The sequence below is a fragment of the Gavia stellata genome, chromosome 4 (genome assembly GCF_030936135.1).
Source record: "Gavia stellata isolate bGavSte3 chromosome 4, bGavSte3.hap2, whole genome shotgun sequence".
In the NCBI taxonomy this organism is placed as follows: domain Eukaryota; kingdom Metazoa; phylum Chordata; class Aves; order Gaviiformes; family Gaviidae; genus Gavia; species Gavia stellata.
Genome location: NC_082597.1, coordinates 10923625 through 10939767, shown reverse-complemented (window position 1 = coordinate 10939767; position 16143 = coordinate 10923625). Strand labels below are relative to the sequence as shown.

The 16143-nt window shown below is 36.5% G+C and overlaps 1 protein-coding gene across 1 annotated transcript in view; it reads right to left on the bottom strand.

The window, feature by feature from the left end:
- PCLO (piccolo presynaptic cytomatrix protein) overlaps positions 1-16143 on the bottom strand; it is a 390072-nt gene that overhangs the window by 150504 nt on the left and 223425 nt on the right. The window contains exons 7-8 of the mRNA XM_059817028.1: positions 9632-11840; positions 4080-4216 (exon numbers count right to left, since the gene is read on the bottom strand). Of these exons, the coding sequence (XP_059673011.1) occupies positions 4080-4216; positions 9632-11840 (2346 nt within the window). The remainder of the gene's footprint in view (positions 1-4079; positions 4217-9631; positions 11841-16143) is intronic.

Here is a 16143-nt window from a genome sequence, read left to right as displayed (position 1 = left end):
GCTCATTAATAAATTGCAAAGTGAGTGGCCTTTGCTTCTGCAATTAGGTCAGTACAAAACTCTGACTTTTGATTTAGAAGTCATTCTGGTATGCAGTGAGAACAACATTGCTGGGTGACTAAAAAATGAGAAACTGCTAGATTCCATCCTGAGTTACAGTGAGGGGGTGGCTAACAATGCACTCATTAAATTAGATATTTTAACAATTACACTAAATTTGGAAATCTCCTATTTCTCATCATATTTCCAGAGAATCTGAATCAGAAAATGCCTCCCCCTGACAAGCCTCAAACAGAGAAAGCAGTTTACTACAAATTAAAATGAAATCCCCTTGCTAGTTGGAAAACAATCAAGGCTAAGCAGTATGGACTTAAATGTGGAACAAAAATTTGCAGGTAGCCTTCTGGATCTCTGTCACAAACAGTATTTTTTTTATTTTAGCCCCAGTTCTCACCATATGACCCATTTTTTTCATAATTTTTAAATATTCAAGTGCCCCTAAAAAGATGTGACTTAAATGGTATTTCAAGGGAATGGTACAGATCTGTGAACCATTACAAGCATATACTTTTTGAAGGTCTTTAGAAATAGGGTATTAACTTCATAAAGGTTGCATGTCTAGAGCTCTTGCCTTCTTTTCGTGATCAGAAAACTGTTGCGAAATCAAATGGATGACAATACACTGCTATTATGATGAGTTTGGGAGTTTTTATTCATTTAGGGCTTAAAAAGGTCCACCTATGATCACTGGAAGTTCTGTATTTAAAACCCCTCACTGAGAAGCTACTTATCTTCTGTTAATATACTCTCACTGTCCACCTCCTTAGCATGATCTCTTACTCCCATGGCACCTCCTCCTACTGTTCCTTCCCAACCTGTTTGAAATAGCCCATTTAGTTCAGGATATACAAATAATTTTCACAGAAAAGTATCATAAAAAGAGCCTTGACATCTGGAGATGTAAAGAAGCTGCTGGCAGTGACTAAGGAAACCGGTGAGGTCAACAGGGATCAGTGAGAAATCTGCAATAGATTATGTATTGATTAGCTTTAAACCATATTTACCCTCCTCAGGTAAGCAGTTCAGAATCACTATATTGGGAAACAGCTAATAAAATACTAAACTGTACTGCAATTTAATGTGATTTAAGAATACTATGTAGCACCACAGGAGTTGCTATAGAAAAAAATACATTTTAATATAAGAAATTTTAATGTAATAAATCCATGGAAACCTGGAAGTTCAGGGTTGTCACTCCGCTGCATTCTTACTTCAAAAGCCCAGGCTTGTGCTTTATTTATTACATCTAATTGTACAAGCTCTGTGGGATGTAATCAGGCAGTTCTGATTTCATCTAGTAAGGAAATCGATGCTTCACACATGTGAAACAAAATTTTCTGGAATACAGATATTGTAGTGGTCAGTAAAATATTCACATTTTTTACAAAGGAGAAAATACAAATGGCAAATTTCCAGCCAATAAGTGTATCTGGAAACTTTGATACATTACAAGCAGATTAGTGCTACTGATGCAAATACTTCCTTTTGTGGCTGGTTTTCCACAAAATATCCTGGTACAGGATATTAAAGGAGTTGCAATGGCTTAATTACTATGCTAACTAGGAAACTGTCATCCTAACTGATTTCAGGAAAGCCTTTGCAACAGAGAAAGCTCTGGGTGAAGGTGGACCTCTTCAGATGGTCAGGATGAAGAAGAATTTGCCATTTTTGACTCCAGAGTATATTCTGCTTGGACACTACAGCTCTCTGTGCAGAACTGAGTTGTGGATACAGGAGACAGACAGCATGGGACAATGAATTCAGTAACTTCTTTGTTACAGAGGAGACAGGGCTGAAAAAGCCTTTAGGGAGTGTTTACTTTGCCTCAGCAAACTCATCGGCCTGAAAATTGTTTTTTATTTTTCTTGACTGCTTCAAAATATAAAATGAATGCTAAAAAATAGAGATGTTAATATTGATTTACATGCTTCTGTTGCTAAGTGTTTTACTTTCAGAATTCAATGTGGAGCCAATGAAGCTTTTTTAAACGGCTCTGGCCTTTTTTATCTTGTCTTAAAGTAATTTAATTTCTGTATGTGTGAAAATAATTTTTTTTAAAGTTATCTCAAACGAATGTTCACAGAAGATATTTAACATACACAAGCTCTGAGCAACATTTTGACAAGGTAGATGATGCAGAGTTGGTGAGAACTGGCATTTCTCTCTTCTGCAGACACATTGATACTATTTGGTACCAGTGGGTGAATGACAGTAGCTAACCTGGATGGAAACAGATGAAAAGGGAAATGTTGTAAAGCTTCTCCTTCCATATCACTTTTCTTCTGCAAAGGTTTTACACAGCACCACACAGAATTATTTAGAACTTGTTCACTCTACAATTTCCATCCCATATTTTACAAAACCTTAAAAAATTCCTTTGGCAAGATTTTAAATGTGGTATCTCTATTTCCATATAAACAAGGGGATATCACAACAGCTTCAGGAAGAAAAAAAAATATATTTTCTTTTTGGAAATAATCCAAGAAAACAAGAACTCTCAGGCCCCTTAACCTTCCTCCTGAAAAATCTTGATCAGAAAGTCTTTCAACCGGTGCTAGTGTTGTGCTATTTATACAAGCGAAAAAACAAAGATTGGACCTTTGTGACTAGTAACTTGCCCTGCAACTGTTTCCCAGGGCAAAAGCTCTAGAGTGCTAAAAGTTAAATACATCTTACTGACCACCTCCATGTCACAAAGCTCAGGATAACAGTAACCCTCCTCTTGGACAAACCTGATTTTCAAAGCAAATTTTTAATTTTACAACATGATGCTGTAGCGGTCAAATACAATTATGTATGCTCAGAATAATGCATGTTTCCCATGAGGATTGAAGTGCTCACATAGGCAGGTTTTTTTATCTACTCCCAGTGATATTAAGAGTTGTGAAGACTCTAAAACATCCTTTATCCTGCAATGAAATTGGTTCATAGAGTTATTTGAATAGATTCCTGTAAGACTTGTATCATGTGAAATCCTCTTTCTCAACAAGAAATGGGTAGGCTCAGCACAACCTAGGCTGTGTAAATCTCAATATATGCTAAACTAGAGATAGGAAAAGAGGGCAAATTAAAAATAAATGACAGATTGTATTTTAAGATTTTTGAATGCTTACTTCATAAAATCTAGGTCCTTACTTCATAAAACCTACATTCTATTGTCAAATGTCAGTGAAAATGCTCACCAGCAAAAAAGTTTCGAAGGCTGCATGACAGTAGGATATTCCTGTTTGTGTGTTATCTGAGGAATTAACATGAGCAATATAAGCTATTAAGTACCACAAAGGGGCTGTGCAATACCTTCTCTTGCATCCATTGCATCTCATGGAAAACAGAGTATAATCTCAATCAATCAGTAAAAACAATAACTGAAACAATCAAGTGAAGACCTTAAAGATTTGAAATATATAAACTTCATTAATACGAAGACGATATGTGATGGTATACTAAGGTGAACTAGATTTCAAAGTCAGCAAGGTTGAAGAGCAGAATATGGTATTTTTCTTTCTCGCTATAATAAATGAAACATTCTAATTATTAGATTGATAAAGTCATGCTGATTTATTCAGTAATTGATCACAGACTGTTGGGATTATACTGACCAACTAGAAGTGGGAACAAATGTCAACAGGATAAAACAACTCTTTTCCTTAAACTACTAGAAGAAGGGGCTTGAATTTGGATGGGATAAAGCTGATAAGGTAAAATGGGACTAACTGTTTTCTTTTTTTACTTTTTTTTTTAATAGGAATACCTAATGTATAGATAATTCCGCTTAGAAGATTAACTCCTTTCAGATATGTTTCAAAAATCAAAAGACAACCTGCAAAATTAATACTGAATTGCAGACGAATGTTACTCTAATTTCATCATCAAGTACTGATGACAAATACAGGTTCAACAGCACTTCAGCTGAATGTAGCTGGAATTTGATTAATCCTGTAGTCTCTGTACTATCGGACAGTATGATTAAATTGTCAAACATTTATAAAACTAAAGGCACAGCTTACTTGACAGCTTACTTGATCTTGGTGTTGACTTGGTGGTCGAGAGTGGGACAACTTCTCTGGCAGCCTTCTGTCGAGCCCATGTCCATTCTCCAAACGAGACTCCCTGGGCTTGTCAAACCAATCTGTTTCTTCACGACGGAGATGATAGGCTTTGAAAACCAAGGACAGGTCAAATGTTCTGATCCAGTGCTGGGCAAAGGGCAATAATGTGCATTGTGCATAGCAAACATGCATAGTGGTTCCCAATTGGCCATGCAGCTAAAGCAAAGTTACAGGCGAGACTTGAGACATGGAACTCAGGCATAATTTAGCTGTAAGTGACATAGCAAAGTAAGAAGATTCTGTTTATGTCAAAAGCATGGATATTAAATACCAGAAGAAACCCACTGCCTAGTGCTATAGCCATTTCCTTCCTTCCGACAGCTCAGAAATACACTGCAGATTTCACACATTCCTAAAATTTTTGCTTAAAAAAATTAGTCAAATTAGTTACTTTGCAGTAGGCTAGGCGGGGGAAAAAAACCCAAAAAACCAACCCTTAAAACCCAACCTCCACTAATTCCAAAACTTCTGAACTGAATATTGTTCAAAATATTTTTGAAATAATCTAGAACTATGTATAAGAAAATTGAGACTCCTTTATGAAATCAGTATCATGCCAAATCAAAGATACAAAGCAATCTATACTCTAATTCTAATCAGAAATATTGCAAGTGTTCTCATTTTGAATTCCATCCCCCAATTTTGCAGTATGAACCTTCTTTGTGCATGGAAAGTTAGCCAAAATGTTCTGTAATAATTCTGTAAGACTAATGTTCTGTAACTAATTCTTTTCCTTTACTTCCAACAGTTTTAAATTTGTATAAAATCTATTGTGTTAGATACCCTTTGGGGATCAAATAACACTGTATCATTGAAATCATTTTTGCAAATACACATATTTATGCCTACTGACTATTGGGTCAACTGACATAGGTTTCACTCCACTGGGATCAGAATCATCTCCTATGTGTTTAATAGTATTTCTACTATAAAACATACAGATTTTCATCTACATTGCCCATCAGTGTAAACCAAAACAATGTGCAGCTAATTAGAATGTAAGGAAAGTTTGAATTTTATGCTTTAATAAGCAAGATAAATTTAGAATTCAAAGAAAGACAATATTTGTTTCAGCAAACCCACCAGAAATTGCAAACCTTAAATAAGGTCAGTTGTTGCTATAGTAACAAGAGTGAATGCAATTGTTCTATGACACAGGAGAGAATTTAAAATGCAGAAATGATGATATACATAATCTTCTCTATTTAGTTGTTAAAGTAAACGCAATCTAGTTGGTTTAACAGATAATTGGAAAAAAGTTTTAGGGGAAAAAAAAAGTGTTTTTTCATGACTATTTATTAAATTTCTCCCAAAAGAGGAGTAATATATTTGCCCGATTTTTGAAAAATAATATTTCGTATGTGGTAAAAACAACCATCCTATATTATATTAGGCCTCTGGATAAGCTTAATCTTGGTTCAGATATTATGCAGTCTATTCCTTCCTAACTGTGCATAAATTTAATCTAATACAAAATGGTTTGAAAATATTATTTAGATCAGCATATATGAACTAAATAGAAACATTATTAAAGGTTGATGCTTGTCTGGCCAGTGATTAGTTATTGATTAATTGTTCTCAATAAACCATTATGATCTAATACGCAAATCCCTTATGCTTTACATATTTATGCCAACTGACCAGTGCCTGCATGTATCAGGCTGATTCGTAACTCACCCTAACAGAACTTCTTACTGAAGCTTACAGGAAGAACCTAACGCATTTTTCTGATCGCAGATACTAATGCTGACTATCATAATCTGTGTCATTAGCTGAGCAGAAGAAAGAATGATTTTTTTTTCTCCTCCTGTCTCAGCTAAGTAACTTTTGCTGGATTTCTTGTTTAGAAAAGCTAGCACATATGTAGAATCCCATACTGCAGTTCAGACCAGCCTACTTTTTTATCAAACTGTGATGAATGTGCGTATTTTATATGAAATTAAAAAAGGTATGTATGTACGTGTATATAGACACACACACGCCACATTCATATATACATACACACACAATTGGTTTTGGCTTGATTAGTTGGGATTTGTTTCAGCTGGAAACCTGAGAGTGGCCAAGATGAATCACTGACAGTCTTAGAGGACACGTGCTTTTTTCTAAGTCTAACATTATGCAGCCAGATGGTTCCACCTGTAAAAAAACTCCTGCTGGAGTCAATAAGGTCCCATGCTGTTAATCGCACACACTTGAACAAGGTGAGATTGGATTCCAGGTTGTGGAGTCCAAGAAACTTGATCAGAAAACTAATAGTGATCACTGTAAATCCCACAGATGAAGAATTATAAAGGGCCAGGTGTGTTGTAGTGATCAATAGAGTTAATAAAGTTACAGACACGTAACAGACACTACTGTTGCTGGCAGAATGCAACCCTGAACCTTCACTAACTTCATGTCCTCAACAGAGAATCAATAAAGAAGATATTGTCTGATATTCTCAGCTGGGGGTGTGTGTGGTCAAAACTCAGTGTGCAGCTTAAATATTCTTGATGACCTCATACCTGAATTTTAAACTTCTAAACTCTATGGTAGAATTAACAAATTAGCATATCAAAGAAAAAAAATCCTTTAGGTGAGAAACGGTACATTTAATATCTACTCAGTTGACCAGCAGGGACTATTTACATTCATAAAATTGAGCACTAGCTTCAGCATCCTTAAAAATTAATATCTTTAACATACTTAATAGTTTGTGGAAACTGTGGCAACTGTGGGATTAATAAAGAGCTATTAGCTGGATCAGAGCTTTCATGGTACTTGGAATCCTGAGAAAATACCAGGTGTTTCAAAAGCTCAAAACACTATTTATTTTCAGGGGGAACCTCTGGATGTTGTGCTCTTTTGACACTAAAGACATTTTTGAAGACCTGTTTGAAGTTTGGAATCCTAGTGTAGGTATTATTTATGTGCTAAAGCATGGTTTTAAGATTTGTTACAGTATGTAGGTGTACTTAGTGAAAAACAGAAGGTTTGGCCTCAAAGTCCTATTTGTATTCTCTTCTGGTATTTGTTATGGAATGTGACTTATAAAAAACGAACACAAAGTCAAGCACATCTCTCAATTTGAACTTAAGAAAACAATTTAAAATTAATACCTTGACTTACATTCATTTTTAAAAGTCTCTAGAGATGAAAGTTCATGCTTTAGAACAAGAATAGTTTTCCTAAGATAGTGCTTAAGACTAATTTCTTTTAATGAAATGTCATCAACACCATGCAGCATTTGTTTGAAAAAAAAAAAGGAAAAAGCTAAGAAAACTCTGTTAAAAGGCTGGATGCAACAGGCCAGAATAGCTGTCCACTGTCAGGGTACTACAGAGAAAAGTGCAGTCTGGAGAAAAGAAGGCCTTTCTGAACAACTGTAATTGCTTCTTTGGAACGTTTTTTATCCTACATCCAAGTTATATGAATTATTTTAAATTCAATTTACTTGCTATGAAACAGCATATTTGAAAATAATGTCATAAAATGTTTTGATTTCCCACAACTTTACATAAAATGGTGCAAAAATAAGTTATTTGTGAAGAAAAAAAGCTTGATAGGAATTAGAAAAACATTGCTGAAAGGGGAAGCCCTGGTATTCAGGGACATGTCAATATAAGAAGGAACATGTAAACTGATTTAGAATACTTCTGAAAGAGTGTAACTAATCAGAGACTTATTTAAAACTAAACCCTGTTCAACCTAAAATGTAACATGTATGCCGTGTACAAATATGTAACAGAAACATAAGGCACTGTAGTGCAAAAGTATAATTCCCTATGCCCTGTTTATATGAGGTAGAATCACACCAAACAGGCTTTTTTTGGTGCAGTTTGGTTCTCCTTAGTTTTCAGGAGGAAAGCCCTGTGTCTTTCACAGTGTGGCCCCAGAATGACCCTTAAAAGCCACAAGTCAAGCTGAGACAAGACAACATCTACTTATTGAAGAAAAATGATACGAGTCACAACTTGAAGAATTCCTCTCAACTGCCTTCAGATTTAATTATAGGACTCTGTGTGCTAAGGATTTAAGAACAGTGAAAACACTTCTCATAAAAATAAAAAAAGCCGATGAACCTGAACCTCCCCTGAAACACAGACTTCATGAGGGGGTCGTAAATATCTAAGAAATATGAAAAGAAACTTACAGAACAAACCCCTTCAATATATTGTAGTATCAGGAAGGCAAATAGATTCAATTTACTAATGCTTATGAAAGATTCAGCTTATGTAAAAAAGCAATAATGCAATAATGAACATCAAGGTTAATATAAACCTGAAAAATAAACCATAATACTTCATAATCATGCAAATGTGTCTTCTGAGACAATCATTGCCGTTTACAGACAATATAGCGCATGCAAAGTCTCTTTTATTGTGCAGTAAATACACATAAGAAAAAGTTAAGGGAGTGCATACAATTTTGAACATATTAATTTCATTTTCTTTCAAACTGTCTTTATGATTTTTAAACAATTTAGAATATATTAAGTCTGAACTGACTCAAACAAAACTGATACATAATTTGCAATTATTTAGTGCTTAACATCAGCTTTAACATTCTGCTGTACTTATCCAGAAGAAACATTTTTAATTGCACAATTTATAATACATTAGAAAAGTTCCTTTCGTGAACCTAAGTGAGATAAACTCTTGTGCTTATTTGGCAGACATATTGTATGGAGTACATATAAAACCAGCTACGCTGCATAATCCATCAATAGAAGTAAAATACTTTATGCAAGTTTATTGAAGGATGAGATTGTCTTGCACCATCGAATGACAACTTATCTTACATCATCACAATTCTGAATGCACAGAAGTCCACGTGACAGGATGCTTTCAACAAACCGTATGTAGAACATTATTTTGCTTTCACGTTAAGCTCTATATGGTTCTAACATACAGTATGTACTTAATGAACGTACTATTTCTATATAAACACAGATCTAAAGTGGTGCATCAGGAGGTGGAATTATCAGTTCTTGAATTCTGTCATGAAATTTCATGCAAATAAAATGACTAGATTTTTTTAGAGATTTGGGAGATTTTTTCCAAATCCCAAAAAAACCTGTTGCAAGTAAGTTCAATGATTCATAGTCACTGGAGAAGGCTCCACATAAAGACTGATGGTAGGGTCTGTATTGTACATGGAATATTCTACACAGTATGATTAGAAAAGTAGACATCAACAAGTGAAAAGGAAAATGCACAAGCAAACCAAAAGGAAAGCAAATCAACAATATAGTGAGCATGCTAGAGTAGCTTAACACCATCCAGAAACTGCTGTTAGGATAAAATAAAAAATATCAAATAAACCAAAACAAATCAAACCTCAGAAATGTAGATACACAGAATATACACCAAGGAACAGAAAAAAGAACAAGTCTTTGAAGTCTAACAAAAATTAGACACATGCATAGAAATGAGGATTTGCGTTGTGATAGTAAGATACCAGTCTGAGGCCTAATTTACCTTCACTGTCTGACATGGCATGCTGGAAGTCATCCATGATGAAGGCTATATCTCGATCATAGCCTCGAGTCCGTGACTCCTCCCTCATATGTTGCTGGACCTCAGGTAATGAATGGCTTGATCCAAACTGGTCCCTGGTATCTGCAGATATTGGTGGCAAGGGTCCAGCTGCTGCTCTCGCCATTCCCATTGGCTGGCCAACGGGACTTAGTGGGCTCTCTTCCTCTGAGTTCTGTGCTACTATTGGGATCCTTCCCCTGCTTTGGCTAATAGGCAGACTGGTGGGTTTAGTTCTTCCAGAAGGTGCTGCATGGCTAAAGGAAACATCTAAGGGTTCAGCTTCTTGGGCTTTCAGTCTTAAAGAAGAACTGGAAGAATCCCTTTTCAATGACAAATCAAGCCCATAAACTGAGGAGGGTCTAGATGAGGGCCTAGATCTACTACCACTGCTATAAGACTTGTCTGCTTCATCTTGTAATGTGGATCTCATTGTTGGACCTAGTGCGGTCCCAAGGCCTGCTCCGATGGATGAAGTCAGTGGTGGCCCCATGTATTTCTGTTGGTCAGTGATGTTTTTTCTAAGGCCAAAAGTGATATCATCTTGAAGAAGCCTAGCCCTAGTAGTAATTCCCCCAAGTGTTGAAGTGCTAGAAGTCATATAGCTTGAATAGTCAGGCTCAAGGTCTCTGCTTTCTTGGATAGGTGAAAACTTTGTTAGTTTGGGGTCTATCAAAGCTTTCTTGTGTTTTGACTGCTTCTGGTAAAGGAGGGCTGCTGGGAGCTGCTTAGCAGCCTGTTTCTCAAGAGTAAGCCTACCTATGCTATATTTCTCAGATTTCGGAAAATGCCTGTAGCTGCCCTCCGCATGGTAATATTGTGACAGGCCAGCCAGATGATCAAGACTTTCTGCACCTCTACGGAACTCTTGTTTTATCTGGTGTTTCAGAAGTTTGAGCTCATAAGGGTCCTCCATTGGGTCTTCATCAGCTTTAACATAGGAATGTAACCTAGAAGAAGTCTGCAGTGGTGCTAGGAAGTCTGACACTTCTTGTGCTCTCCTGGCCTCAGTTGTGCGAAGCAGTCGATCTGTTTTGGTCAGATCTTTCTCATGGAGGCTAAAACTGGAACCAAGTGCTCCTGTTCCTTTAGTAAGTTCTCCTATATCGTCAATCAGCACATAATTTCGGGGTGTATGGTGGTGGTCTATATCTGCATAGAATGAATCTGCAGATATGCTTGATATAGGGCTGCTTGCTATGCTGTTTCTCTCATCTAGTCCTATCCTTAAGTCCAAGGTAGAGTATTTACTGCCCAGCTGGGAAACTGCATAATTATTGTCAGTTGAAACTGGTGCTATCATGAGAGGCTGATTGCGAATTACATCATAGTTTGTTGTTATCTTAGGCTCCAAATATAATGTGGTTTGTCTTGGCTTTGGCTGTATCACCATCATCTGTGATGGGAGTTGATATGATGGCTGTTGAGATGGTGGAGGTTGAGCCTGTGGAGTAAAGGACATAGTAGCTCCTGTCTGGAAAGCTGTCTGCGTCTGATAGGGTGAAACCTGCTGGTGATACAAAGGCTGCTGTTGTTGGTAATGTGATTGCTGTGTGAACTGAGTTGGTGCTTGAGTTGGCAGGGCAGGAGAGGAATACTGATATTGAGCATATGGGCTTGTAGCAGGGGCAAACTGTGTTTCTGGCTGGGTTTGTGGTGGCATAAACTGGTTAAATTCTGTCTGGGGTGCAGTACGTGGTCTTTCCAAGCCGTGCTGAGTTTCTATTCTGGTTGACCTGGTATTATTAACTTCACTGTCTGACATATAATCACGTTCTTCTGCTACTCCTTGGAGATAGGCACGCTCTCTCTTTTCTCTTTCTTTTAGTAAGGCTTCTTTCCTCCTATTAATGCCCATTTCCAAGTATCTCAGCTTGGCATCTATTTCTTTTTCCTCCTCATCTAGCTCTGCTTGCTTCTTCCTAAGCTTGGCTGATTCACGTTCGACCAGATCCAATTCCCTGTCTATATCCTGAAGAATTTTGGCTCTGGCCATAGTATTGGTCCTACAAATCCTTCTGCGTGAAACTGATCCCACAGAAGTATATGGCGACTGAGTTCCTGCTGTTGCTTCCTCTGGAGGTGGGTTGGGCAGAGTCCTCTTCACCTTCTTTTGAGTGCCTGATGGAGTTATACTTGAAGAACCTTTTGTCTGCAACAGAAGAAACAAGACTGAATCACTATTCTGGAGGCTTGATTGCAAATTAATCACGAGCTGTTTAAATTTTTTTCATGGTATGGCTTTATATCTTAACCACATACTTTCTCTAACAGAGAGGAAGCTTGTGGTATCTGTGAATAAGCATCAGAAAATGGCATGAAAAAATGCTGGCAGTCTGCTAAAGGTCAGAAAAACAAGCAATCTAATGCAAAATAAGGGTGATAGTCACTAGGACTTTGTTTAGCCTAAGATTGAAAAATCTACTTTATATTCTTGAAATTCTGAAATACAGAATTGACTGTAATTTAAAAGGTGTTTTTTTAACCTCGGTATGCTTATACATAAACATATACAATGCATGTGTGTGTGGGAGGGGAATATATATATATAGACCTACACACCTTCCTTTTTTATAACATTTAGTAGGAAAAAAGTATGTATAATTATAAATGTACATATATACATAATCATATATAAATATAGTATAATCTGTTACTCAAATAGAAGTCTCTGAGACAGACACTGAGTGCTTACTGAGCAGCTATAACTTGTACTGAAATCCAGACACCAAAGCAAGACTTTTTGGTGCCAACACACTTGGTACAACAGGTAGTTCTTAGTCCACCGTGTAAGTTTTGTCTCACCTCTGCTGCTACATATATATTTTCAGGGAAGATTCTTGTGCTTTACACAAGTGGTATCAGATTTCTTCAGTTCACTGAAGACTTTCTTAAATGAAATTTGTTCCAGTTCCAAAGCTACAGTTTCAAACTTCAAAAAAGTTCAGCAGTATAAAAATATAGGAATCTAGTTCAGTCCAGATGTCCAGACTTCCCCACAGTTAATGGTAGAAGGGTGATTCACCCTGAGCTAGGAGAAGCATCTACCTTAGGCTGATGAGTCATTTTTGGAGGTGCCTATCTCTCTTCATCAACTAGGAAAGTAGGCAATGCAACTGGTTAGATGCAATCTAAACTGCACCCTAAGTCACTAGGGGTTTTGAAAGGTTATTTTTAGTTCTGAAGTAAATTTAGGCTCCCACACAATGTAGATACATTAAGAAGTGGGACTTGAATGATTTTGAAATTGTATCCTATTACCCGAATAGCTTCTTAAAATTTTGCCTTGGTAAAGGAAAAGGGATTGAGCTATACACATACTCAAAAAATAATCACCGCAGCCATTACAGAATACAGCCATGTTAAAAGCAAAATATGGAAACACTTTAGCACAGTTTATGGAAGTAAAAATAATATTAATGAACTTGACTCTTCTGCCTCTGCAGGCAAGCACAGCACTTTAGCAAGCATTAACTGTTATTAATTAAAAATGGAATTTCTTCTGAAATAAATGCTACTTCACTCAGATGTCAATGAGATTAATTTTAATTAGGAGTTTATAACTCACTATTTTCTCTGTTTATTCTAATATGTTGTCAACAAATTGTAAAAGTTTTTAAAAAGTGTTTACAACCTGCTTTTGCTGCTCCCATTACCTAACCTTAGCAAATCACAATAATCAACACATCATTTGTCATGGATCTTTAAAGAAACATTCACTACCTTTTCAAGTGCCATTTAAGCTCTTTTCATCCACTTTATCTAAATTCCATCAACTTTTGCATGTTTCAGATTTCAATAAATGCAATTTAATTTTGTTTTCAGCTTCCCGTGGCCGTTTCCCAAACCTATGTTGTGCCAACAAATCAAAGAAACTAATTTTTTCTTGCTCAGTGTGTACTTATAATCAAAGACAAATTAATCATCTACAGTAGGTCTAGTTGGCTATTAATTTATATTGTAAATTCAGTCCAATACCACTGTTATTTCCCCCTCCCAAACTGAAATAGCAATCACAGATGGTGAAGCAGTCACAGATGGTCACTGTTATTGGGGAAGAGCTATTAATAACACACTAATTAAAAGCTCTATAATACTTTTTGATATCCTTGTCTACATATAAAGAAGTTCAGACTAATATACACTACAGGAAGATGTACCACTTGCTTTTGAAAAAGTATTGAGAACCTCTAGTTGTCAGCTGCTATTTTTACAAAGGGCAAGTCTTCATTATTTTTACTTGATATTTACATTGGGATAAGAAAAAATGAATATGATATTTTAGTACTGTGATAAAATGTGTGGGCTTTTTGCTTCTTCCTGGATATTCTCATTATCACTTATGTTAGCGTGCTACCTGGGAACTGCGTTAGTAGATTTGAGGGAAGCTGAACTGCAGTATTTTGGTAGATAACTTTGGAGTAGTTGTTAAATTTAGTTTTTGCATTTCCTTTGAATTTGTTAACTAGCAAAGAAAAAAGACAAGCTAGGGCTGATCTTCACCAAATTCTAATCTTTTTATCACAAAGAATTGGGATTGGAAAGGAGTAATTGTGCTGTCTACCCCTTACCCTGTATTTTTGGTCCCTGTAATATATTTATAACGTTATGCTTATTTTATGTTAAAAGTATTCAAAGAAAAGATGGGGCAGAAACCTTCATAAGACTACTCTGGATCCAGATAAAAAACCCTATCAAATATAGGCAGGCATTCTCAGGCCTTACAATTCCTGGTTAAAGGTTTGGTTAGACGTCAGACAGGTGACTGTAGCAAGCTCTCTGACTGAATAAGCCATGACGTTTTCTACCATATTTTATCACGTTTTCCATCTTCTTCATTCTAACCCATTTACTTCTAGCTATCTACTACCACCCTCACTGATTTTTAAAAATCATTTCTGTGTTTAGCAAATGATCACTCTAAATACTGACTGTAAATCTCAAGAACTAGTAGTAACTTATTCGGCCTCTTGTTTTGCCATGAAAACCTTATAAACGTTATTACTTTATTGCTGACCCTTGTATATGGAAAGAATTTCACACTACTCTGGGACCTCCCTTCAGGATGGACATAATGGTAATCAGATCTGCTTCTGAGGCAAAGCTGTCCTTGCTAAAGTAAGTCCAAATCTTGTGCTTAAGACAAAGCTACAGATATGTTCTCCCCAATACTACAGATTAAAGAACTGATGAAGAAACAATTTTCCCCCTCCCCCACCAATTTTTAAGCTTAACAACGTTTTGATAATAGGACAAGAATGCACTCTTCAATCTTGCAGTTCAATGACAAGATAACATCACAGTGAGGAACTCAAAACAATGAGCTGAAGGTTGCGTGCAAACAGATTTAGCAAAACCTTCCTTTTCTGCCTTGCCAATGCACATTAGTCATGATGTGCTTTATCTCCTGAGTTTTAATATTTAAAGGTCATCTGGACAAAGCCTCGTGAACCCTGTTAAATTGTATGGTGATTTGGGAATAATTCCTTTGAGATGACCATCCTATTCCTTGTGAATCGTTGTGAAAATACTTTTTTCTACCTATTTCTGTCTCCTCCAATTTGCTGGCATTGCTGACGAGGCCAGCAAGACTCTGATCCACTACAAAGATCAGTCAAGGACTAGGAAATACTCATACGTTCCACTGCTTTTTATCTGCTTTAAAGAGATAGTTTACTTTAGGGGCCTGAATGGCTCAGGAGATCTGTAATGAATTTCTACCTCTAAACAGTGTGTTTGACTCTAGTTACTCAATCTTTCTCCTCCTCTTCTCAACTGAATTTATTTGAATATGATATGGTGCTGTTCTTGCATCCTCCTGTCTCTCTATTCATCCAGCCATGCTTGGATATTAGCTTCATTTGCTCAAAGAACGGAGCTTTCACACTTGGGCATACACTCCTATATACTTCTTGCATATTTTGGATTTTAGTAGCAAATATGTAACCCTCATTTTCATTGTTCTTTTAACATTTTCTGTCATCACAACACAAACAAACTTTAACTTCTTCTTCTGTCCTGTTTAGAGCTGACAAAACAGACCTGTATTTAGATATATTTTTTGGTATAAGTAGCGATAAATCCTGCAAATAATGTATACAATATGTATACATATACACATATCAATTACAATTGTAATGACAGCATCCTTGTTAGAGTTTTTCACCACCTGATAGCCTATGTAATAGACACAGGGATGTTAGACTACCTACAGTCTGCAGTGCTATGAAAAAGCAGAGGTAAAGTGGGTCATAGCTGAAGCTACTCCTCTGCCACAGTCCTCTGAAGACTCAACAGCATGGTGGAAAGCCTGTTCTACACTCTAGAGGAACAAAACTTTACCCTCTGCAGGGTAAGGCTTCCTGAAGCATCTGATGTTGACTTGCAACAGACTTGAAATGTCAGCAGAAATTTGGCTGCACCTGATTACAAGACAAATAATGCAAATAATATTT